The sequence below is a fragment of the Micromys minutus genome, assembly GCF_963924665.1.
Source record: "Micromys minutus genome assembly, chromosome: 5".
In the NCBI taxonomy this organism is placed as follows: Eukaryota; Metazoa; Chordata; class Mammalia; order Rodentia; family Muridae; genus Micromys; species Micromys minutus.
This window is the reverse complement of record NC_137974.1, coordinates 47,343,138-47,370,773: the sequence shown is the minus strand read 5'-3', so window position 1 is coordinate 47,370,773 and position 27,636 is coordinate 47,343,138. Positions and strand designations below refer to the sequence as shown.

Below are 27,636 nucleotides of genomic sequence, written 5' to 3'. Positions count from 1 at the left end.
CTATTTATGTGTGCCCATAACATACACGTGTTATTTTTTATATGTAAAGAGAATTGTATTATACAGGGTAAAACTTCTCAAAATCCCTTATCTGCCTCAAAGCAATGTTAACTTTTGACTAAGGTATAAGTTTTCCTACTATGAAAATCAATTTCTATGACATAGATTTTCAGATAAAATCATATTGCCTTAGAAATTAATTTTTCATTTACCATTATTTGAGCCAAAATATTCACTGAGGCTCCATTACATATTAGATATTATAAAACACTATTATTGTTTTTGAAAATAAACTAAACACATTCAATTTTATTATAGGATACATAAAATTACATTGGGAAAGATAAAAACTCTAAATAACCCCCAAGTCAATGGTACTAACATATGATGCATGGAACCTCCTTAAAGGGTTATGGATAGAATTAAAAAATGTAATAAAGCTTTGGAAGGTCCATTGATCATTCAGAAAAACAGATAATTTTAAATCCAGTAAAAAAAAAAGGGGGGGGAGGGATATAAAACACATCCAACCTCAGCTATAACCCTAGCAGGAGGTTGACACAGGAGAACCCACTCAAGTGTGAACACAGGAACAGGCTTGAACAGCACTTCACACTTCAGTCAAGACAAACACAGCCTTTGTGCAAAGAGCTGTATGTATCAAACTTGGAGAGCTGTGCCTCTTCACCCACAGATTTTAGTTGTAGAAAGTTATCCTATGGATACCTCTCTCACATGTAACAACAAAACTTACAAAGAGTTTATTATGTTTAACAGCGATGTTGTGAGAAGGAAAACATCTGGAAAACAGTGTGATGGGCCCTCAGCAAAGGAGTAGCACACAGATGGCTCAGTGACTGAAGTGACATCCTAAATAGCCGTTTAAAAGAAGGATGATGTTTTAAGATGCTAAGCTGATGAATATTTCCTAGCAACAGGCTTCTGCCCTGCTAGAATCCCAGCCCATGGAGAGAAACAGAAAGTCAGGTGGACAAGCAAGTCGCCTGAGAAGTGCTGTGAACACTTGATGAAGACAGCAGAGAGTAAGGAAGCTTGCTTTAGATCCTGAGGTAAAACTGAAACCTACAGATTAGAAAAGCTTGGTGTGGTGGAAAACAAAAAGGGAGAGGAGATTCAACAGGGAACCAGCATAACAGTGAGACCCTAACTTAAGAGCGACTTACTGTGTTCTAGAAAGAGACACAGGAGACAAGTGAGGATGGCAGACATGGCCAGTTCTGGCTGGGCCTTCTGTGATACATCCCAGAAACTCAGTGACCTCTATCCTATAAAGAAAGAAGATCGTGGACCAGGCCAGACTTCCAAAGGACAATTCTTAAACCCAAAGATATTCAGGACACACACAATACACACGTCGGCAGCATGCTTGGTGTACCTTGACTGCTTCTCAAGGTACAAATAGGAAAACCTACACAGATATTTAAAGGCCCTGCCACAAGCTATGGGAATGGAGACTTCAACTCAATGCTTTATGTCCCAAGGAAGAATTATGATTCCACCCTCCACAATACTTTCACAGTTGAAACCCAAAATCTGCCACAGTTAGGGTTTTCTTGTTTTGTTCTTAATTGTGTAACAACTGTCAAGGCAATTTAAAATTTTTTCAAAACAAATGAGAAATTGGGTATGGTGGTTCATGCCTGTAAGGGTGAACGAGAAAGTAGTTCAAGCCTGTAAGTATGCAAATAAGGTTGAGGCAGGAAAACAGCAGACTCAAAGCCAGACCATGTCTCAAAAGTCTAAAACAAGTCAAAAAGAAAGAAGAAAAATGGAAAGTTTTTTTTTAAGTCCATTTAAAATTTCCCATGACATCCATTGTCTTAGAACAAGCTCAGGCTCCTTAACTTGGTGTCAGGGCTTGACCATGCCTTCCCAGGCCACCAGTGACAACCCCAAGCTATTCCACCTAGCCCTGTAGCCTCACTCCAAATACCAAACTGTCTCAGTCTATCCTGCTTCAGGCTCTGCTCAGAGAGGAACTCTTTTCTCTTTCAAGTCAGCTGTCACTAAGACTGGCCACATGCAAGACCCTGAACCATCCAAGCTTTCACAGAACTTACAGGCGGGGAGAGCGGCCACACCTTAGATATGCTACACAGTAGCTAACAATATTCAGATATGTATTTCATACAGGTAATAAAGAGGAAATTACAGCACAGGGGAACACTGGCTGAGGGAGTCTCTGAGAGAAGGAAGTCGCCGAGTAACCAAGAGTACCCACAGTGATGGTAAACTCGGCAAGGGGCTAAAGAGATGACTCCACGGTTGATCTTCCAGATGACCTGAGTCTGATTTCTAGCACCCATGTGGGGGCTTACGACCATTTGTAACTTTAGTTCCAAGGGATCTGCTGTCCTTTTCTGTCCCCCATGGACAACAAGCATGCACTATGGTGCACAGACATATATGCAGGCAAAAAATTCATATACATAAAATGAAATTTAAAAAGAAAGGAAGGAAGGTAAAAATGAAAGCAAGCGCCACACGGTTGGAACTTATTGTCTAGTCTGTTTAACAGTGTTCCAGATGTCCAGCCCAGAGCCTGGAAAAGTCTTTCACTAAGCAGCGGCTGGATGAAAAGTAAAGGAATAACACAAAGAAGAAATAAAGGAATGCTAGAGGGATGGGAAGAGCGCACATGGGGCATTACAGCTCAGAGCTGTATTTTCCAATCCAGGGTGATTAACTTTGTGGATGCTGAACCTAAGAATACTCAGGTTTGACTGTACTTCCAAAAGCCTTGGGCTGAATATGAATATTTAGTAGCTTGTTTCCAGTTGCTAGGATAGAGCTGGTTTCATCTTCTTGGATGAAGGGAAAGATTGTGCCACAAGTTGTGTGCTTTGTATGTATTAACTGTCCACAACAGAGACCTGCCATGATACTTCATAAGCATATAAAGATATTCCGGTCATATCCTCCCCCACTGTCCCAACCTCACTGGTCCCTTTCCTATTTCCTAACAGCTTATTGATTGATTGATTGATTGATTGATTGATTATCTCAAGTCTAGCAGGATGGCCTCAAACACAGCATTCAGACAAGGAAAGCCTTGAACTTCTGACTCCTCTCTCCAGCTTCCTAATGCTAGAACTGTGCGGTGCTAAAGATTTAACCCATGGTTTTGTACATACTGGGCAAGCAATCTACCAACTCCATTTTGTCTTCGGGCCTCTCCCTGTTCGACTTTCATGACCCTCCTCCCACACCCTTGATGCAGAAGTGTTTGCCCTTCTGCCTCTAGCTTATTTCTACAGACATTATCATTTCCACCACCATACATTGTCCAGCAAATGTCATGATTTATGTTATGTGTAATGGCTGAATAATTCTTCATTGTGGTATAGATATAACATTTTCTTTATCTGTTGTACAGCTATTATGAACAGTGCCTGAATAAACATGACTGTGCAGGTCTTGATTGTATCATGACTTTGATTTCACCTGTTAAATACCCAAAAATGGTACAGCTGAATCACAATGGTAGTTCTATTTACAATTCTTGTGGAAACTCCACACTGATTTCCACAGTGGCACATAAATTTACATTCCTATTAACAGCATACAGGAGTCATACCAGAATACATATACAGTATTAGTATTGTAACAAGTGAAATTTAAGAGTCAAATAAGACCCAGCGTAAGCTAGCAACCCACTCCAAAAATTAAGTACCACTTTTTTCTATGAAGACATCCATAAAATATAAATAATGATAAAATAAAAATAGAAAAAAATTATTCAATATCACCTAAAAGAACTCAGGGAAAGAAAACTATGGGAGGCAATGCTCTAATAGAAAATCAAGTATCCATTTCCCCCTTTGCCCTTCAAATCACAAAAGGGTTTAATAATTAATAGAGAAATGCGTGTAGTTTTATGAATACAGATGGTGCAGTGTCAACGTTGACTCCTGCCAATGTCCCACAAGTTCTTCCTGTATCTATAAACCACCTGTGTGATGGCTGAGGATGGCATCTCCAGTCTCCCACCCACAGCCCTCACTGTTAGACCTCTCATCAAGGAGCAGTCCCTCTTCCTGGGAGAGCCTACACCTATTAACTTCATAAGAGAACATTTACTGTGCAAATAAAGTTCTAAGATAAGTGCTCCCTGGAAACCTCTCTGAGCTTGAGCCCTAAGAACACAGCTAACCAATGGGAAGCCAGTGCTTATCTGACTTATAGCTCATCGGTACTGCAGTGATTACATAAGGTTCAAATTGAGGATCTTAGAAGGCCAGAATCCTGGTCAGGAGAAAATCTTCTGACCAGTCCCCACCACTACACCAACAAGTAGAAACACTAATGCCTATCAGTGAAGGGCTAATAATGAAAACACACTCTGCTCTGGAGCTAGCCAAGGTGTGGTTTTCCTGGAGGTCCAAATCAACAGCAGTCGGCTGCCAACACCATGTGACATGGTGCGTGCCTTTGGTCCCCACGTCCCAGAGGCAGAGCAGCTGGAGAGCCTAGGGCCTAAGACTCACAGGGGATCACACTAGGGTAAAGTAATTAAATGAAACTTCCTAGAAAGCACACTGGGGGTTCCATGTACCTTTGCGACCGAAAGCCCCAACACTTTTGCTGGATCTTAGATGGCAATTACCCAACACCAGTCCTGAGAACCTCAGAAGCTGCCCAAGTCTCACAGCCATGTGGACATCCTTGATAGGACCAGTGTGCCTGGCCCTTGGTGGACATCCTTGATAGGACCAGTGTGCCTGGCCCTTGGTGGACATCCTTGATAGGACCAGTGTGCCTGGCCCTTGGTGGACATCCTTGATAGGACCAGTGTGCCTGGCCCTTGGTGGACATCCTTGATAGGACCAGTGTGCCTGGCCCTTGGTGGACATCCTTGATAGGACCAGTGTGCCTGGCCCTTGGTGGACATCCTTGATAGGACCAGTGTGCCTGGCCCTTGGTGGACATCCTTGATAGGACCAGTGTGCCTGGCCCTTGGTGGACATCCTTGATAGGACCAGTGTGCCTGGCCCTTGGTGGACATCCTTGATAGGACCAGTGTGCCTGGCCCTTGGTGTCAAGCTATTCAGAGCTGAAGAAGGAGCATGGAAGCTCATATTTGCCATCTAGAGACACACTTGGGAAGTCTGACTGGATTTTCTTTTCTTTCCTTCCTCCACCCCCCACTTCACCTCTCTCATTTCTTGAGTCAGGATTTTACTATGCAACCATGGCTGGCCTGAAACTTTCTCTGTAGACCAAGCTGGCCTCAAACTCAGAGAGATCTGCCTGCCTCTGCCTCCCTAGTTCAAAGATTAAAAGTGTGCACCTTCATGCATGTTTCCTTCAGTGACAATATCTATCAGTGTCCACTCACTCACTCATGACATACATCAGTGTCCACTCACCACTCATGACATACATCAGTGTCCACTCACCACTCATGACATACATCAGTGTCCACTCACCACTCATGACATACATCAGTGTCCACTCACCACTCATGACATACATCAGTGTCCACTCACCACTCATGACATACATCAGTGTCCACTCACCACTCATGACATACATCAGTGTCCACTCACCACTCATGACATACATCAGTGTCCACTCACCACTCATGACATACATCAGTGTCCACTCACCACTCATGACATACATCAGTGTCCACTCACCACTCATGACATACATCAGTGTCCACTCACCACTCATGACATACATCAGTGTCCACTCACCACTCATGACATACATCAGTGTCCACTCACCACTCATGACATACATCAGTGTCCACTCACCACTCATGACATACAATGTATCAATGCCTTCTCCCTGCCCATAGTTTACAGCACTAACAACAACTTGACTTAAGCTACTCTGTATTTCTTATATATGTAAACAATAGCTATATTTTGTCACAGAATGTTTGACTTAGGGTGCATATCATAAATATTTAAATAAAAGTGTCTCACCTTTACTACCCCATCAAAGCCAGGGATTGTATTGACCTTTGCTCTCTTGGCTAATAGTTTGCTTTCTATCTTGTCACCCATGGCTTGAATAGCATGAGTATCAGGTCCAATGAAAGTGACATCTTCTGCTGCCTGCAAAGAAAAACATGTTACAATTCAACACAAAACACCATAATATAAAATCACAATGTTTATAAAGAAAAGCTCATACAAGCATGTATGATTATATAACTGTATGTTTATTATTTCTAGAGCCAATGTTGAAATGAGGATGTAAGCCAATTTTATTGTATTGTATTGCCTCATGACACAATAGAGTACAGATCAATAAAGCAAGGCTGGACCACTGGGAGAAAAACAGTGGAGAACACCACTGATGTGGACAATATTCTTGGAAAAGGCAACTGACATGACACTGTCCCTACAATATGCTCTCACTAAATAAACAGTACATTCACCTTTAAATTGCCTTGTAAATCTGTGCATACTCAATGTCTTCCACATAGTAAAACAGAACACAAATACCAAGTTTATTAGATACCAGCTGTGTGCCCACCTTTGACCTAAATGCAGTGACCACAAAGACACCAGCAAACTCAAGGGAACATTGACAGATACCTTAACTTAGAGAAAGAAAGCCAGGAATGTTTGCATTCTATCTATAAAAATGTACCAAAAATGTAGATGTACCAAGAAGATGTGAGAATTTAATAAATACAATTATGTTTTAAAAGTAAGCCTGGGGACTAGAGAGATGAGTCAGCTAACTGTTAAATGCTTGCCATTCTGGTAGGGGATCTGGGTTTGATTCCCAGCACCATGGTAGCTCACAAATACCTATAACCTGGAACGCAGAAAATTTAATGCCCTCTTCTGAGCTCATAGGCACTATGCATGCATATAGTACCAATTAAAAACTAACAACAATCTATTTTTCCCTGAAAATGTATCTACCTGACTGAGTTTACATCAATGTAATTTAAATTCTAAAATGTACTGTTGGAAACAGTGATTAGAGACATGGCAGAGAGCTAGAACTTAAGTGCCACCAGAAAGAACATAGGCTACAAACGTAGCAGAGGAGTTGGCTGGAATAAAGGATCCGGTCATGGCGTCAGGAAATGATGCTAACCCTGAGAAGAGACGAAGCAGATGTGTATGCTGGGCACCAAGGGTAAGGCGTCTGACTTGATTTTCTCAGAGTCTCATGTGGGAGATATGTAAACCATACATCATATATCTGCATTGCTACTTACACAGACTTCTCAGTTCAGAAAGGATTCCATTATCTTTATGACCAGAGGGACTACAGCAGTGTGTGGCTTAGACTGCTCAGCAAGAATGGCCAAAGAGAACTAAAACCACCCAGAACAGGAAGTGGAAGCCTAAGAGGTCACTAAGGAAAAGGTTTTATGGAATTAAGGGCAGCTTGACCTGTACATTAGGAGATAATCCAGTGCTTATGTTCAGGAGGGAAACACAGAGGCACACAAGTTATAAGACAAGCCCAAACTGGGCCACAAATTGCCCAAAGAATCAGCAATTGGTTGGGCATGATGGTACACACCTGTTAACCCAACACTTGGGAAGCTAAAGCAATAGGACATCAAATTCAAAGCTAGCCTTGGCTACATAGTGAGATCCTTCCCCAGAAATAAAAATAAAACACAACTGAAATTATTCAGAGATAAAATATTGAAAAACAATGTCTTTAAACTCAAGATGAATATTTCTCCTCCTGCCCAAAAGCAGATAGAAGAAAGGAAAATTCAACTTAGGTCCAATTTTGGGGGTGGCCATGGGGAACAAGTGATTTGCCAGCCTGGCTGATGTAGGTAAAGTGATCAAATGAGGGAAACTCCATCCCTCCTCTTCCTAGGTTTACAGCTGTTGCGCCGACTATAAAAGACAAATTGGCTGAAGAGAAGCACATGGGCTTACGTAATCTGTGTTGCACACAACACACAGGCTGCCTGAAGATGAGAGCCAAAGGCACAGCTAATCCTGAGTGTTCTGTCTAAGGGTGCTATCTGTGAGTTTGGGTGCTGGGGGCTGAACACACAGACTTATAGCTGCTATGCAGGAATCCGACCACTAAAGCGTACATAGGACAGAATGTAGAAAGCTTTGAGGGTTTTCCAGAGGTTTGCTGAAGGTCTGATGAAGCCTGGGCAGGGCATGAGCATGATGTCATAACTAACATAAACCACGCAGAACAGGAAACATAAGAGGACATTAATGAAAGGGTTATAAAGAAAGCCGTCTATCTGGGAGATATGTTCTGGAGAAACGTAACAAAGCCTGTTAGTCATGTTCCCCCTCCCCTAACACTCTTCATGTGAAGGTCTTCTGGCATAACTCATGAAGAGCGCAGAAAATCTTCTAAGGTTTAATGACTTGCTGGATGGGAGATGGTGGGAGAAGGTCAAAGAGACCTTCTGTTTCTGCTGGTGGATCAAATTCCTTCCCCTCCTGATATCAAAGATGTTGTACTTGGGTATAACATGTTCTGAACGCCATCTGTAACTGTATAAAGCACTAGACCGAGTGAGTAGTCCACTCTTCAGAACAGTAGGATAGTAAGACATCTAGGTCCACAGGGTACCAGTAATACAGGAACCCAACACTTATAGTCATTCGTGTTAGGAACTGATCAATTCTATGTAAGGAATCATTCTGGCCATACCAGATATTCATAAAATACAATTGTGTCCATATTTTTATCTAGTTTTAACAGAACCTTCTTTGAGGGAGGAAAGTTCTTACACAAAAGTAAAACACATGAAAAATACATCCGTTCTGTGTAAGAAGAGTGGCAACCCCTGGCCTCTACCTGCCGGAAACCTGTGTCTCCACCAGAATAAAGAAGCCACAGGCAGCAGGGTGATAATCTGTGCACTTCTGTGTGCCAAGCCGTAGCTCACGGGACGGGACTCAACGGCACGAGGCAGCAATCATGCTTCACCCAACAATTGTCTTTTCAGATTCTCATTTTACCTGGTAGGCTGCATGATCTTGTCATCAGTGCTGCTTTTCAAAGCGCTGTGCCAGGCAGATGCAATCAAGTAATCAGAATGCCCACACAAAGAGTTTAAGACATAATATAAATGTGAACATCCAAAATACATTATGATTACAGAGCAAGACTTGTGATTAACAGCAGCCAGGCAGCCTGGACCACTCATTAACCAGACTTTCCACACGCATTCTAATTTAAAGAAAATGACTTCCTCCAAAATGCAAAATTATCCCCCAAAATGCTCACATCAAGTAGTTAGTGACTATTCTTTATCCCATGCAATACAAAAGAGAAATGGTCAGTGAGCACACCAGGTAAGTTCTCAGACAAGGGTTGGAGTGAGGCAACATCCTTTTTATCAACGTGTTTTAGAAGTACTCTCTAGGTCAGAATTCATTTGTAGCTAGAGAAAATGTCATCTCAGACTCCTGTCTCCCTTAATACTGTACTCAAAATAAACAGAGGGTACATAAGTTGATAGATGATAAACAGATAGATATAATAGATATATGATAGATAGATAATAGTAGATAGATGAGAGATAGATAGACAAACAGACAGACAGACAGATAGACAGACAGACAGACAGACAGACAGATAGATAGTTAGATAGATAGATGATAAAAGGGTGAAGTGTTGGGAGAAGGTTGAATAATGATTGGGAAATGATGGAGTACATTGTTCCAAAGTCCAAAGTTTCTGGCCAGAGTGAATGGTGAGAGTTTTTTAAACTTCAGATCAAATTTTATCTATTAATAACCTTTAGATATGGTGATGTTAACCCTGTGTATCTTTTGTTATCCATGATGAACATAAAATTTACTTTTTAAGATCTACTTTTTAAGGTCTGTTTAAATTTGGCATGAATGGTAAATTTATAAATGCAGATAATGTTTTTTAATGGTCATAAAAGTTGGGATTTTCATCATCATTGGAAATTAATGTGATTCACAGGAAAAATCCAAAATTGTTGCTTCAAAACTCTATTCATTTCCTAAAGTCTTATTTTTATATTTCCAGCCAAGTTTTGACAAGAGAATGGAGAAAAGAGGTAAAGTTTGAGGATTACATTAGGACAACAATGAGATTTAATTTTTAGCAGTTTTATGTTGGAAATGAGCACAGGGAGAAGACAGCTCCACTGGGTAAGGCTACCTGTTGTGCAGACACTGGGACCTGAGTGCAAATCCATCATGTAGGTAAACACCAGGCAAGTTCACACAAGCACCTATCACCCAGTGCTGTGAGCGGTGGGAGGAAGCAGGTCCCGAGGGTTGAAAACTACTTATCTAATCAAACCAGCAATTCCAGGTTAATTGAGAGACCATGTCCAAGGATATATGGCAGAAACTGACAGACCAGGATACCTGATTCCCCCTCCTCAAGCCTCCCCACAGATGCACACATAGAGAAGGAATAAACACATGTAAAAACTTAAAATGATAAATATTTTCATTAAAAATATAACTCAGGTTAGAAAGTTGCTCATCCATGAATCTATATTTTTTGAATGCACACACTTTAGGATCTCCAAAATTGCCATGATCAAACAAGGACAACAAGAAAACTGCTAAACTACCAAAAGAGCATAGATTCTGGGTTTTAATGCGATTGTCTGTTAGAAAAAAAAATAAAAGAAAGAAAGAAAAGAAGGGGAAGGGAGGGAGGGAGGGTGGGAGGGAGGGAAGAAGGAAGTGAGTGGGGCTCTGGAAGAAAAGGCCATTTCCAGTACTGGTACAGGAAGTTAGAAAATGAGATAAACTGAGTCAGCAAGACATTTTCGTACATTGATACAGCTGTCAGGGCATAAGTAGAAGAAGAGTGCTTTCCTGCGAGGCATAAGGCTTCTGGTTTAATCCAAAACATTACAAAAAAGAAAAAAGAAAAAAGAAAAAAAGATTGCAAGGTTAATTCATGTTTTTCAGACCTCAAAATAAAACCTGTTTGTTATCTACTCTGGCTTTAACCCTCCTGGGCATACGTCCCTGCCCCCTTTAAATATCATAGTTCTTCAAAAGTCAATATAAAAGGAAATTAACCCCACATAGGAAGATAAGCCAAATAAAAAGTATGAATGTAAAAATGTCAACATGGTTTTATAAAGAACCTAGCATGCCTTTATAAGGAAAACTAAACAAACTGGAAGTGGCTCAGGTGGTACACACACACACACACACACACACACACACACACACACACAGCTTTTAGTCAAAGCATCCACTCATTGTATGAGTGCTGAGTTCTAAGACAGGATGTTGTAGACTAAGCTGCCTTTGCTGCAAACAGAACAGGCTCCAAGAAGCTACATGGTATCCACCTTGTGAGAGCGGTGAGCTGTGGAGAGCCTGTCCTCTCCCTTTTCTCAGTGTGAGAGCGGTGAGCTGTGGGGAACCTCTCCCTTTTACTGGCTCCACTTTATTACCATGCCGAAAACTATCATCTGTGTGCTGAATGTAACAGCTGCGTGCCGTCACAGCGCTTGGCTTGAGCGTGTGCCTGAGTGTGGTAAATGCAACTTGCAAGGTGATCAGAGCTGGAACGTGAAGACAGATCCTGTTTCCAGTAAGGTCACTTCTGCTTCTCTGCAGTGTTACTCAGTCATCGTCCGGGGAGATGGTCTGGTTTGGTTTGGGGTTTTTGGTTTGGTTTTTTTGTTTGTAGCCCTGAATTATCTAGAGCAATATAGACCAGGCTGGCTCTCAAAGAGCTGTGTGCAATCTTCCAGCCTCTGCTTCCGAAACCACCACACTGTAAGATGGTATTTGTTTCTATTTGTTTTTGGTTTTTAACTGAACAATTCAATTTTGTACCAGGAAGGAATTTTAGGCATGTTGCAATCTGGAATCCAAAAAGCGGTTGTGCAAGAGGGAGGAGGTTCTGACTCCAGGCAGTCTCCTGAAGTGTCTGACTCCACGAAGTCTCCAGGACTGTTCCTCCCTACTGCATGCTTCAATGTTTGGCTTAACTTTTATTTTCAGTGATTATTTGAGAAAGGCCACAGCGTTCAGGTTGAAAACCTTTACCAAAGTAAATTTCAACAAGCCTGTGGTTGAAGAGTGTCAATCCCGGGAGGGAGGTGGAAAGGTGGCTGTGGGTCCCTGCAAGGTGACAAGCATGAGGAAGTGACTGAAGATGGGTCCCAAGTAACTCACCCGGCACTGAGGAGAACGAAGCTCTACTGCTGCAGCAAAGCTAAAGTTCCCTTTCGGAATTCTAAATCACAGCACAAGCCAAGTTGTTCAGGATGCTCCCTAAGTGTGGGTACCACTGAAACCTCACGGCATCTTAACAACTGCATTCCATTTACACCCTACTCAATGCTGGCCGTGTACGCAAGGGAAGCTGGGTCTTTCTCTTTCAGTAGTGGTGAGATCTGGATTTCATTTAGTCTAATGCATATTCTGTATTAAGTCTACTTGGCATGATGTGCTCAAGTAGAAATATTACTTCCAGATGACAGCTGCACACATATTTACTCTCGGGGAGAGAGGCAGGGTAGCTTTCGCTTTCTCCATGTTAGTCACTGACAGATGGCAGGCTTCCTGGCCCAGTACATGTTAAGAAACACAGTTTGCACTCCACGTTCCTCACACGTGGACAGTCGGAGTTAACAAAACATCAGGCATTGGGGTGAATTTTATAGTCCCTTTCTTTAAAAAGAAGTCTGGCTTAATATCCAAGCACTATAGACAATATAGCCATAAATATTGGCGATTGGGAGTACATCACCTTAGATGAAGTTGCTCATTGTATCATATAACTACCTATCATTTTTAAGATATTATGTTTATTTCATTCTATATAAGTGAAGTATTTCCTTAGTTCATTTCTTTTTACTGCTTCATGAATACAGAAATTATTTGCTGTTAAATAATAAAATTATACTCTCTACTTTAATAGAATATAACTCTAAGCTATTGATCCAAAAGCACTTTGATTAGCATAAGAGGATGTGGACATGGTGTTCCTCATGTTAATAAAGCTGGCTGATGACAGAGAGGCTAGGACACAGGGGACAGGTGAGAGACCTTTAGGTCATCAGTCCAGACATCAGATACCACATTTCATTTTATAGCTTTCAAAGTAGCCTGTGCTGGGTAGTCTCACGGCTGTTAACGGTTTTTTGTTTCCTTTTCAAGCATTTCTAAATTTCTTTTAAAATGTTCCCGTCATCACGTTTCCTCCACGCTTTGTGTCTAACACACTGCTGTCCAGAACAGTTTTCAGTGGTGATCTGGATGAGAAACAAGTCATGTGGTGTGAAGAAGCCACTTTCTGGTGGTGTTGGGTGGCTCTGCCTGCTGCACAAAGGCTGGAGGAGCACAGCCTAGTGACAGGGCTCCTTCTGGATGTTGAGTGGAATGCTAAACTAGGAGGGATCCTGGTTTGTAATTAACTGCCCTCAGCAACAGCAGGCTAACTCTCCACACTGCTGCAATTCACTATCTGCTACTTTCATTCTTTATTCTGCTCAGTGACAAAGATGCAGTGAAGCCAAAGTAATGCAGAGACATGGACGAATGACTCAGGCTGAGACTATCTGCACATGGGTAACTTCTTTTAGGTTGTGGGGGGAGGGGGAGGGACTGTAGCGTTACTAACAAGACCTATGCATGACATTTATTTAGCAATTATTGTTGAGGCAGAGTCTCTTTGGCCTCAGACTTGCCCTGATTACTGAACTTCCTGCATTTTTCTCCCCCGTGCAGGGGTTAGAGAGGTGTGCCACCAACACACTATGTTTTATAACTAGCACTACTCACAAGGGACTGTCCTGAGGCTGGTCTTGCCCGAAACATCACTCTCCAAAGAGAATATTACATTCATCGGGTTCTAATCGTAGGAAAGCTTGCTCTAGAGTCACAGTGGTGACTTGCTTTTACGATTGCCTCATGTAAGGAAATCTGTAACATTTCCTATTAGGGGTAAAACAGCAGCCCTGATGACCATCCCCACATAACCAAGCAAGGACAGGACAATCTAGGGGATGAAATGGCTGCCATCGTCACTTTGCCTGACAAAATGACAGAAACCAAAACACAGCCACAAATCATCGCTTTATCTTTGACGTTGCTACCGTGTCATACCATCTAACCTACTTGGCAACTAGGAAGGTAGCCAGTAATTGTACAAGAAGTTAAACACTGCAGCTGACCACTGGGAAGCAAGCAGACATTGGGAGTTCCCATGTGCCTTGCACAGCTTTGGACACACCTGTGTCCCCAGCTTGTTAGTGCCCCCTGTGCACTGTGAACACTGAAGTTTAGATAAACGTGATTTCTCACAGAGTTTACAATCTAATAGAACAATGTGCATAACGGCCAATAAAAGCCTGGGGAAAAGGAGCAGTTGGAACAGTAAAAGTTAAATGCTGGATACAGACAATGGGAAACCAAAGAAAATTTGACAAAGGAGATAAAAGTTTTGGGAGAAAAGGCAGACAGGGTTTGTAGAGGAAGCATGAGAACACAAACACACAACCTAACAAAACAAGCAAAGAGACATCCACGAGACAAGAGGTGCTCCAACGCCGGGGGATGAGGAAGCACCACGTGAGCTCTTAACTTCTCTCTCTGCATCAAGTGCCACAGCAACCAGATCTCAGCTCAGCCTCCTCCAACATCTACTTAATTAAAGTCACCATTCACTCATCCATTCATTAACCAACAGGACCAAGTCCCGACTCATGCCAGGGCCACGCTAATCCTGGTGATTCAATAACACAAAATTCAGAGACGCATCATTGCCCTCATTCAGTCCACGAACCTGCAAGAAGACAAAGTGCAAACAATGGCCGGCTGTGGAGTCCGAGTGCAGGAGTGCAGTCATTAATGCTTCATATCGTCTCAAGTTAGTGTGCTCAGATTACCTGGGATTTCTCTTCCTCAAAAAGTACAACCAGGGGCTGGCTAGGTGGCTCAGCTCATGGAAGAGCTTGCCACAAAAGCCCTGAATTTGATTCTTCAACCTACTTAAAAGTGAAAGAAGGGAATAACTCCCCAAAATGCTGTCCTCTCATTTCCACATACGTATCAAGGCACATTCTCTCTCTCCCCCCTCCTTCCCCCACTCTGTGTCTCTCATGCACACACACACACACACACACACACACACACACACACACACCCCTCTGCTATGCTAACCTTCTGCTTGAATAAGACTTTAAGAAGCGATCTTAAAGCTGAGTCTTGTGAGTAACAGAGAAACAAGCAGGTGTCATGTGAGCTCATAGCCTGCCAGCTCCTCTGCTACCCCTTTGGCATCACCCTGACCTATCCAGCCTTCCAGAAGCATGGGTGACAGCATTTTCCCTCTCACTGCCCAGGTCAGGAGGCTCTTCAGAGCATAAAAGAAAGGGTTTGGTTAAGAGCAGCAATCGTGCAACCTGCCTGAATCAAATAATACAAAAGCAGCCTGGTCTGCATATGTTCCAGGCCAGCTAGGGCTCACAGTATGATCCTTTCTGAAAGAAAAGAAAAAAGAGCACAAACATTGGAACTGAGAGCTCACTCTTCTGCTGCCGAGCTTTTCTTAAGCCAAGCTGTCCTTATCTTCTGAGATTCCTCACATCCTGTGGACTGAGCAGACAGCTGTGGCGGGCAGCCCCATTCTCAAAGGAAACTCACTGTCCCAGTGTAGGTCCTATAATAAGAGCAGTTGATGTACTTTAACCCCTGAATGTCTAAAACCTTTAAGATTGCTAAGGGGAAGTTCTTTCTATCCCCAAATCCAATACAAGCGATAGTTCCTTGAGGGATACAAGTGAATGTTCCTTGAGGAATGAGTTCTGAGCCCTGCATTATTTTTAACTTGCATGTGTTTTTCCTGAACACCTAGACCAGCACTCACCACCACCTCTGCCCACTCTAACGCTGCTCTATCCCAAGCCCCAGCATGCATGCAGGCCTGTTCACACCATTGGTAAGTCTCTCCTATACATACTGTCTATCTTAGTCAGGGTTCTATTGCTGTGAAGAGATACCATGACATTTAACTTGGGCTGGTTTACACTTCAGAGCTTTAGTCTATTATCAGCATGGCAAAAATATGATTGCACACAGGCAGACATGGTGCTGGAGAAGGAGCTGGGGACTCTATATCTCGATCAGCAAGCAGCAGGAAGAGAGAGCAGCGCTGGGCCTGGTTTTAGTTTCTGAAACTCCGAAGCCCACCCCCAGTAACAGCTTCATCCAACAAGGCCACACCTCCTAATAGAGCTACTTCCTGTGGGCCTATAGAGGCCATTTTCATTCAAACTATCAAATAATCTCACAGAGAAACACAGATGTTACCCTGTTTCTCAAGCGAGAACACGTAACTTTGGAAAGCAGTTGTGAAAGTCACTGTCAGCACTGGACTTTGGAAATAGTATCTAACAGATAATAGGGTTCTTAAGTCACAAATGTTTCATTTTATTAATTTTATATAAAGTTCCAGATGAATTATATAAAAACTAAAATTAAAAGAAATATGGCTGATACATAAATTGTTTTTAATAAAAAGTCATTAAAATATGGCACAAAGAAAAAGATGTCATATAACAGTTACTCTGGATCTCAAACAAAATGGTCCACTCTAGCACTGGCCACAGGAAATGCCAGGAGAGCCTACGTCCTCCAAGTTTGGTGCTTCCAGCATCAGCAGTGGCAGCTGGTCCTGAGGTACAGGTCCATAGTCCACTCTCACAATTATTAACAGTCCCCTTGAGGCTTGTCAGCAAGGGGTGAGTTACATCCTTATGTGTTGAGAAACACATAATTTAAAAAGGTACAGGGCCACTGAGCCTTGACACTATCACACACTGAGATGACCAGGGAAAGCACTCTGAATAGTTTCACTAAAAATGTTATTTTTGTATTTTACTTATTTTCCTAACTGTAGAAACAGCTCAACTTAGTTCTTACAATTAATATGCCAATACAGTTAATATATCAATCACATGTCCAATATTGAGCTTATTTGTGAAGCACCCACCATTTTTACCACAATCTACATGTAAACATATGTCACAGATTTCTTTAACCAAATTATATAACCCAATAAGTTTCCTGTCGGCAAATGTGTCATTACATAACACACTCAGTAAGTGTTCTCACACAAACAGAAAAGAAAAAACAAGCAAGGCTGGATTTAACTGAAGTCCATTAATACTAAAACACCAATCTCAAAAATGTTGAGGAAAGACTAAGTCAGCTTTGAAACATGACTCTACCCCAAATATATTGTGATGGTTTACATATGTTCATCCCAGGGAGTGGCACTATTAGAAGGTGTGACCTTGCTGGAGGAAGTGTTGTCACTCTGGGGATGGGCTTGGAGACACTCCTCCTAGCTGCCTGAGGATGCCCAATCTGTTCCTGGCTTCCTCTAGATGAAGATGTAGAACTCTCAACTCCTCCTGTACCATGCCTGCCTGATGCTGCCATACTCTCACCTTGACTAAGACAAGAGCCTTGGTGACAATGGACTGAACCTCTGAAGCTGTAAGCCAACCCAAATTAAATGTCATTTATAAGACTTGCCTTGGTCACGGTGTCTGCTCACAGCAGTAAAACCCTAAGACAGATATTAAAAGAGAAACTCCACCCTCACACAATTAGGGGAGTTATTATATCTCTATCCTGGTGAATTCTCAAAGACTTTCTATAAAGATACTTTTTCTGTCATGTTCTCATTTTGATAACTAAGAAACTAGAATTTAATCTGCATGACAGCACCATTTTTAATCTTTCTCAGTTCTCAGAATGTGTAGAGTCTTAAGGGAACTGAGGCCTTTATCCTTAGATTTGAAGTTTATAAATGGTAAAAAAACAGAAATAGTCATTTTATTTTCCAACAGGGACCATGTAAACCTCGCCATTCTAGGAGTTAGAAGACTATAAATGTAGGAACAAAGTGTAACACCTCAAACTTTTTTTCAGTTGCCTCAAACTTTTACCACAAAGAATTTAACTAGAGCTTTCACTAAACAAGTAATCAACTCCATAAGCAGAAGATGTCACACTTGACCTATGTCCCACAGAGAAGGCATCACTTATCCTAGCTAAAAGCTCACTCTGCAAGGGACCTGCCAGGAAGTGCACTAGAATAGACAAATGAATGCTATCCTGACACTCAGAGCCATGGCCGCTCTATCACCTTTAGCCCTCCGTACTGGTAACCAGAACTCTGTTAGATTAGTCAGCATCCCAGTACCTCCCATCTGTACAGCTGCTGGAGGTAGTGCTTACTGAAAACTGACAAGCTGCTTAGCACTGCAGAATTTGATAATACATGTCTTACCAAATTTTTACTGACTTGGAAGAAAATAAAACACCAATTAAAAGCAGATGTCACTTTTAATGCTAACTGCCTGAGAAACTTACAGAATTTTTAACCCAATATGGACACAGAATGGACACAGCTGACAGTTTGGACAGTTAAATATTCAAAGTCTGTGAAGTCCCACAGCTTTGAAAGTGATTTTCCAGAACTTAATTCCATGTGGCTTTAATCTGGCAACCATTCAAAACAAACAGTTTCGAGTGGTTATCTCAAATTTACTATAACAATTTACTGTAACACATTCACAAAGGCCACATAACCAGAACATTCATAAATTAATAGTCCCAAGATCTGAATTTTATGTTCTTATATGTCAAAATTTTGCAAGACACATTGTACCACTTTCAGAACTGTACCCTGCAAAATGAATATAAAGACTATGAGATTTCTTAGCATGCCTTACTGAGTCCAAGGCCCAAACAACCTATGACTTGTCACCAATAATCTAACTTAAGTACAGGCATGCTTCAGCACCATGTGGCTTAAATTCATTGAGTTGACATTGAACAATTTTTTGTTCAAATATATTTTCATTTCATGTAGAGGAGGCGTGTGTGCCTGCTTGTCTGTATTCATAAATGTATGCATGCAGCTTTCTGTGAAAGCCAGAGAGGGCGTCAGACCCCTGGAATTAGAATTGTGGGTGGCTGTGAGTTGTACAGTGTGGGTGCTGGGAACCCAGGTTCTCTGCCAGAGCAGGTAGTGCTCTTAACCACTGAGCCATCTACACAGTCCCTGAACAAGCCTCTTGAATCGGATGTTTTGGCTAGCACTACAAAAGTACAGAAATACAAAGACACAGCATGATGAGCCACACACACACATAACTGATAGCATTAAAACCCAGTCTCTTGCAACAAACCTGGCATTAAAATCATTTAAAATATATAAAGAACCATAATGTTTTTCAAGACAAATGGGCTAGTACATTTTCAGACCACTCCATCTTATCACAAAGTAACCTGCAATAAAACCCCATATCTCAAAGACATTTCAATATAAAATGTCAATTTTTAAACACGCTGTCATAGTGATGCCAATAAACATCCTACCTCAATGTCTGACCACACAGACCACAACCTTGGAAGGAAGCCAGGGCTCCTCTACTGACCACTGCCCTCAGACAATCTCAGAATAAATCCCACAGACAATTTCTACAATGATCCCAAGCACTGTCTTCCAAACCTATGGGATTCAAGGGCTCACAAGCCCTTAACTTTGGAAGCAGTCACTGAACTGAACAGTTGGAAGAAGGAAGACCCAGGAGGATCCTGGGCAGTTTCATGTCCCACATACAGTAAAGGGTATCCTTGCTTTCACAGAAAGCCTGGCGGGAGAAAGGCATTTAGAGAAGAAGAAAGAAGAGGTGGTCGAGGAAGGGAACTGGAGAAGGGTTGAGCTGCAACCGCTTGCTTTGCACATTCATCCTGCATCCCGCATTGCTGGTAGTGCGGAGACCTACCACATGCAGCACATGCGGCAGGGTCTGGTAGGGTACCTGGCTCTGAGCTCCTCTACCCTGTTTATTCCTAATATATATTCATCGGGCTTACAAGCTACTGCAGAACAAGGGCAGACTCTGTGCAAAGGAATGTAAATTACTGACATGTGCTGAAACCTGGGCTTGCCACCACTAATGAGCACATTAAAGGGAGAATGCTCACTAGACGCCTGCAACCTGCTTGCTTACCCAGTGTGCATGACTCAACATCAATTAAAACTGGCTGCAAAACAGCAGCAGCAACACTCCTGCCATGATTTGTGCTCAGAGATGAGCATGAAATTTTCACATTGCAGTGGCTAAAAACACGGTGCACAATACTACTGTACATGTGTGTGGTCAGCTTCCATTAAGATTCATGAAACACGGAGCTGGAGAGATGACTCAGCAAGTAAGAGCACTTCCTGCTCTGGCAGATGGCCAGGGTTCAGTTCCCAGCACCCACATCAGGAAAGCTCACAAGAGTCTGTAACTACAGTCCCAGGGAATCCAATACTCTTATGACTTCTCTGGGCACTGCACACTTATGGTGCACATACAAACAAGCAGGCACACAGACACATACATACAAGTTTTTAAAAACATAAAATTTTTACAGATTGTAAAACTCGTGGCAAAGGTAACATTTTCCCCTTAACCTTATTTGTTTCTTAAGCATAAAAAAAAAGGATCTCTGACTATATGGAAGGGGAGACACCCAGCAAAGTCCACACTTCCAGCTCCATCTATGAACTTAATGATCTAAACTCCCCAAGAACACAATAAGAATCTAAGAAGCTTAAAAGAATGTCCTCAAAAAATTGTAATTATTACAAACTAATCACTGGGGCTGGAGAGATGGCTTTGGCTTTGTTGTTAAGAATACTAACTGTTCTTTCAGAGGTCTTGAGTTCAATTCCCAGCACCCATATGGTGGCTCAGAACCATCTGTAATGGAATCTGATGCCCTCTTCTGGTGTGTGAAGACAGAGCGTTTGGGTTTTTTTCTAAAAATAAACTAATGATTTAAGCATCAAAACGAATATTTGACCTGATTGGGTAGGGCCTCACTTACTAGAGCACAGAATGTGAGAACCCAATAACCATAATCTGATCTGCAATTTAAAGAAAATCAAAACTGAGATAAGCAGACGTCTGGTACAAACTTTTCCTTCTGGGTAGAGCTGTGGGTGGGGCCCAGGGCTGGAATAAACAAATTCCACCATAGCCCTGGTGTTGACACTTTTAATAAATGATTCTCATAATAAAGGTTTTAATGAAAAGTATAATTAGTCTGAGTGGTTTTTAAGAATATTATGGATACAAGCAGGTACTTATAACATTAGTACATTTTTCTTCCTCTGATGCTCTCTAAAAAGCACAAGACTCTTAAAGCTTCCAAAAAAATGTAATTATTATAATATTTTATGAGAAAATAGTAAAACTGCTGTAAACATTTTGTTATTTCCTTGTCTGTAAAACAGAGATAATCATACTTCAGGCTCTCAAAGCATCCATGAAACCTCTTCGTGCACACCACTTTTCTGAAAAAAAGAATCACTAGTGCAGGAGGAGCCCTAACCCTTCCCCTAGAGACCCGTAATATCACCTGATTCTTTCCTCAGAGGCATACGGAGTTGGCAGTTTAGGTCAGTGATACAGTCCTTGCTTAGCAACCACAAGTCCCTGGGTTCCAACCCAGCACTAAAGAGCCACAGAACAGACCAAAAGCCATGGGCACAGGAGCATACCAATGTGACATCAGGAGCTCAGAACTGTGGCTTTCCCTCACCCTGAAGGAACTGTGTGCCGTGATTGGCCACTTCCTGAAGTGATGAAGATGCCAGCTTCCTCTAGCAGCGCCTGCAGCTCTCCATCCCTTGTTGTTTTCTGACTTGCAGCAGATGCCAGAATTGCCATGGTGAAGTCACTAACAATTCTGGCCAGGACATCCAAGGAGACATTTCCTCCAACATGTGCAGTCTTGGTTAACTGATACCACATGCCAGGTCACCTAGACTGTGAAAGCACACCAGGTCTTCTCACTCGCCTGTGTGTTTGTCATCCTCTCTCTTCTGCTCCTGAAGAACGTGTAACTCTTATGGACGGGTCTGTGGAATGTGACTGAGGATGTCATGAGGCTGGAGGAATCCTAGTGTGCGGAGGAAGGGCAGTAAGTGAGAGCAAGCAGAGACATGGAGGCTCTCTGAGGCTTTGCTCTGTGCTACACGTTACACACACTTCGGAAGTCTCGGGATGGTAGCCACAGGTAAGGACTGACTGGCACAGCAACTGTGTGACCTTGAGCACCTTCTGCCTCTTCGCCTATAAAGGGGAAATACTATACCCACCCGTTGGGCTGCTAAGGAGAGAGCAAAGGAGTTCATGCTTGCTGAGTGCCTGGACAGGTGCCTGGCTCAAAACAGTTACAGATCTGAGGGGAGGAGACTCGTCCAGGTGTGGCATGAATACAAATCTGGCTTTGCTTGTGTTCTTGTTTTGTAAAGCCTCATTGTCTCCTTTTTTGTCTTCCTCTACCATTCACTCTTTAGTTTATTATTGCCTTTAGGTGTTATGATAAAGAGTGAGGACAGCAGGCATATAATTTCTTTTTTTAAGAGTATTTTATACACTAACAAATATGGGTTCCTTGTGGCCTATGAGATGGCTCAGTAGGTAAGGACACTGGCCACCAAGCATGACAATCTGAGCTCAATCCTTAAGACCTACACAGTGGAAAGAAATAACACTTGTTCTCCCAGAAGTTGTCCTATGACCACATGCACACTCCTGCACATACAATAAATACATATAGTGAGGAACGGAGCACAAATTAAAACTCAAAAGGCATAAAGCCTCATAAGGCAAACTTAACAATTAACAGATGAAACGGCAGATAATTCTCTTATCTTAACATCATACGTTTTTAAAATGTGACTGGTTTTAGGCAAAAACAAGCATTGTTAAATTCTTTCAAACAAGTTTGGTGTGACTAGCAGAGAGATTAGCTCTCCTAAAGCCTATACCTTTTTGAGGGACATATATAACCGATTTTATTACAAGCGTTAGTGATCTGTGAGGCAAGTGGAGTTAAGAGATGTGTGATGCTCAGAGCCTAACTACAGTGGAGGCAGGCTGAGGCAGAGCAGAGGGAGCTCAGCTCAGGAGCTGCCCTCTCTGGGAAGGATGCTCTCGGCTCCTGGCCTACAGAAGCCTCCCAGTCATCTTGGACTATCAGACTATTGGAGCTCAGAATTGATTTCTGGTTTTAAAGCTTGACAATGTCAGCAAGCTCTGACTCCTGTGAGTGGAGTTAAAATTTACCTAATTATTAAAATTGCATTTATTTTAAAAAGAATAGCCAACTTAATGCTAATGGTTAAATAATATTTTATGACATACTCAGTAAAAGTGGAAATGTTTTGCACTTTGCAAATCTCTTTAACATTTGGCTTAGTAGGAGACACCTGAATTCTCTCATGTAGCCTCTGCATTAGCTTGGTTGGGATAAAAGATCAAATAGACACTAGAAAACTCTGCTGCCCAATCCTGAAGAAGATGAGGAGAAAATGTATGCCACAAAGTTCTCACTGCAGGATCTAGCAGAACCTCAAAAGTCCCCAAGGGACCTAAGACACACTAGGGCCTACATAGCCCACTTTGATTTTCTTCACAACACTCATTATAATATCTATATTTAATGCATTATTAGCCTCCCATACTGCAAAAGAACTCCACAAAGCCCAGGTCCTATCTGTTATCACTGTTGTGGACAGTGTTGGCAAAGACAGTAACTAATGCCACCTCCCAGGACAGGGCATGTCTCTGATTGTGTGTGGCTAACAACTGGTACTAAGAATCCAGCATTCTGTTGAGAAGGAATTGCCCAGAACAGCTCATGCTTGGTCCCTGGCCCACCCATTACAGAATTTCCTGTAATACTTCAGCTCAGGAAATCAAATGAAACCCTGGATATACAATACAACCCAGAAGAGAAAGTTTAGGGGTCCCTTAGCTCAAGTGGGAAGTGAGGTATATGCCAGCCAAACCCAACTGGAACCTCTTTCTAAGCATTGGAGACCAGGCCTTTACTTCTGTTCATCCTGCCGGGCCTGACAGACCTGAGGCCCAGCACATTGTGCTTGTTGCCCTCCTGCTCTCTACCCATTCCCACCAGGAGAAAGCTGAAGTAGATGAAGTAAGTGTCTCTTTGTACTTTCATTGCCACTGAAGCCTTTCACACAGATTCTAACTCTTTGCTGGGGAAATTCAGGTTGACTCCTGGCAAATACACACATACATATGTAAACAAAAACTTCCACACACTCATATACAAATACACAAATACACACACATACACAGTTACACACATGTACACAAGCACACTCACATATAAACTCACACATAAATACACATGTACATAACACATATGCACACACAGATACACAGACACACAGACACACACATACACACACACAAATACACATACTCATAAACAAACACACACTTACATACAAACGTATACACAAACACACAGGCACACACTTACACACGCATGCACTCACACCACACAGATATACACACACACATATATACACATACACACACACATGCAAACATATACACAAACACACACACATGTACTCACACCACACAGATACACATGCACACGCACACACACACACACACACACACACACACACACTCAGACATACCCTTAGTAGAAGTTGCTAATTTTAGAATATCAGTTTTTCTCAACTGCCTCAAGAGAAAGTGGTTATTCTGTGAGACTAAAGAATTAATAAGAATATGGTAACATGAAGAAAAAAGACTACATTTCTGAAATTTGTATTTTATTATAAATAAACACAAATCAAACTTCAATATTTTTGTATGTGGCAACTACCTAGTGCTGAAGATAATGGTAATTTCCTTTGTCCGTTCTAATCCAAGCAGACATCTCAGCAGCACAGCATGAGGAATGGAGAAGGCGCTCAGCAGAAGCAGCTTACAGCATGGGGTGAAAAGCATCGGGTTTTAATGGAGCGCTGGGACTTGGTGCCTCTGCTTTAAATTAAGCTTTGGGCTTTGGTTGCTTAGGCCTTATTATTATTATTATTATTATTGTTATTGTTATTATTATTATTATTATTATTCTCATATACATTACATCCACAGTCTCCCTTCCTCTGCTCCTCCCAGGCACCCTCATCTCCCCTCTCCCTGAGATCCTCTCCTCCTGCTGCCCTTCAGAGAGTATCAGAAAAGCAGGCCTTCCGGAAATATCAACAAGCAGGCCATAAGGAGTTAGGATAAGGCTGAGCACAAGCCCATGTCAAGGCTGGACGAGGCAAGACAGTAGGAAAAGGGCCCCAAAAGCAGATGACACCCACTTCTCGCTTGGGCTCAGAGGCACTATCTCACTACACGTGTGTATAGCCCAGGCTGGCCATGAACTCTCAGTCTTCTGAGTGCTAGGATTCCAAGCCATGTACTATGATGCCCAGTTGTACAAAGGTCTTTTTTTTTTTTTAATTAAGCAACTTTATTTTTAAAAACCAGAGATACATGCACAAATTTTTTAAAGCATTTTTGCATACAACTGTATGAATATATTTTTGTCTATACTTGTTTTTTTTTTAAAGGTTTGATAGTATGCACTGAAAACTTACTAGTTACAATGAACATAAAGTACATGTTAAACAAAATTTAACATGGAAATAGTCAAAGTTTTCTTGGTGTGTAAAGATTAAACATAGTGATTTTTTAATACCAAGGATTGCCACAAGGCTGCATTCTTAACTCTTGAATTATTAATGATTTAAGGTCTATGAGAGGGTGCTATACACTTTTTTTTTTTTTCTAAGAAAAACTGAGGCTTCCACATTTTGGCCTTCCTTCTTTTTGAACTTTACATGGTCTGTGAGTTGCTCCACCATGTTTATAGCAGCCTTCATAATAGCCAGAAGCTGGAAAGAACCCAGATGTCCTTCAGTAGATGAATGGATACAGAAAATGTAGTTCATTTACACAATGAAGTACTGCTGAGATATTAGAAACAATGACTTTATGAAATTCCTAGGCAAATGGATGGATCTAGAGAATATCATCCTGAATGAGGTAACCCAGTCACAAAAGAACAGACATAATATGCAGCCACTGATAATTGGATACTAACCCCAGAAAGCTCTGAATACTCAAGAAACAATGCAGGAAGGTTTTTAAACAACCAGGTAAAGGGAGTGGTATTTGATTGTGAGAGCCAACATCATCCAGGATAATATCCTTCTGTGAATTTCCTACCCTAGTGGTAATACTGTTAAGTCAACAATGGCACACCTTGAGCCAAGGGACTAGGGCTTTTTAGAAAGCATATCCTGCTTGAGTTAATTTGGTTTCTGTTCACTAGCAATTAAAAAACCAAAAGACAAAACACTGTGCTCTTTCCCTGTTACTGAACATATAAATTATAAGAGATGCAGGTGAGTGAAATCACATCTTTAACAACAAGGGGACATATCAAAGACGTTGACTCAAACGACCTGGATATGGAGGAGACATTAGCATCTCCAGGCTTACTATATTCCCAAAAGGAGCTCCCACTGAATCTCACGTATCCCTGTCGGTTTGGCAGCTGAGAGAAGAAGACATGAAAACACACTGAGGTTCCTTTTATCAATGTTCTGAACTGAAAATCTTCAGATGCAATCAGAACTAGACTTTACACTATGATGGACTCCTACACACCAGCCACCCAGCTCCAGCGATTATTTTAAACCTAACGTAAAGTTTGTAGTTCAGCAGTACTAAAACCAACTGAGCCTGCTAAACATATGTCACTGTAAGTTCACACCAAACACCGGCTCCGTGTACTGTCACTCACAGAACTGCTGCAGAAACAGGATCAATTCTGTTCACACTTAACGTATTTCCTCTAAACATATGTAAGAGCTGTCACTAGTTAGTCAAAACAATTCCTTATAAATAAAACACTGTGGTTAAGAAACGTACCACATTCTTCTCAGCCTATAATATGTTCTTACTTCTCTTAAATATCTGCATTTAAACAATCAAGTAGAGTGTAGATAACTGTAAAGAGAAGCTAAGAACAAGGTCACCCACAGGGGTGGATGCTGGGTAACATGGGAGCCCAGACAAGCATACCGTCCGTCCACCTGACACACCAGCACACCAAACACTGCCTCCAGCCAGTGCTCAGGAACTAAACGTCCTTAGATAAGGTCCGGTGTCATCTCGTTAGTTCTGCTTTTGTGCCGGTTTTAGACAGCATGCACTTAAAAGCTTAATTTTAGATGAACGTGGGACTGGCCAGGAAGAATCACCAGCTGCATAGAAACGTGATAATTAATGTTACTTCATTTAATCCGATGAAATCTTTGACTTGCCACTTTCACTTGAAATCTTTTCTACTGAATTCTAAACATAGTGGTTAAATACAAATACATCAATGAAAATCAACTTTAGCCAAAAAGAGTTACTATAAAACAGTATTAATGTTAACATTACAACATAAAAAAAAAACCAAGATAATTCTCAAAATGACCTTTCTACATTGATTTCTAGAATTTCAAACTTTAACTCAGCAACTTCTCTTGTCAAAGACAAGCCCCTTAGTGTGAAAGGCTTAAAAAGCATGTCTGCCTCTAACAACCGGAATCTGCAGAAAATGTGTGAGTCAAATAAATCAGAAATGCTAGTAAGAGAAAAAAGATGAACATATATGCTCAAATAAGATTAGGAGAGATGGAGCTAGAGAGAAGGCTCAGCAGTTAAGAGTACCAGCTGTTCTTTCAGAGGACCTGGGTTCAACTCCCAGCACCCACACGGCAGCTCACAAC

The 27,636-nt window shown here is 41.7% G+C and overlaps 1 protein-coding gene across 2 annotated transcripts in view; it reads right to left on the bottom strand.

The window, feature by feature from the left end:
* PCCA (propionyl-CoA carboxylase subunit alpha) overlaps positions 1-27,636 on the bottom strand; it is a 277,273-nt gene that overhangs the window by 201,248 nt on the left and 48,389 nt on the right. The window contains exon 7 of one of the 2 annotated variants that reach the window (XM_080916684.1): positions 5,955-6,086. The exons of the other annotated variant lie outside the window; for it this stretch is intronic. Coding sequence (XP_080772810.1) covers positions 5,955-6,086 — 132 coding nt within the window. The remainder of the gene's footprint in view (positions 1-5,954; positions 6,087-27,636) is intronic. 2 annotated transcript variants of the gene reach the window in all.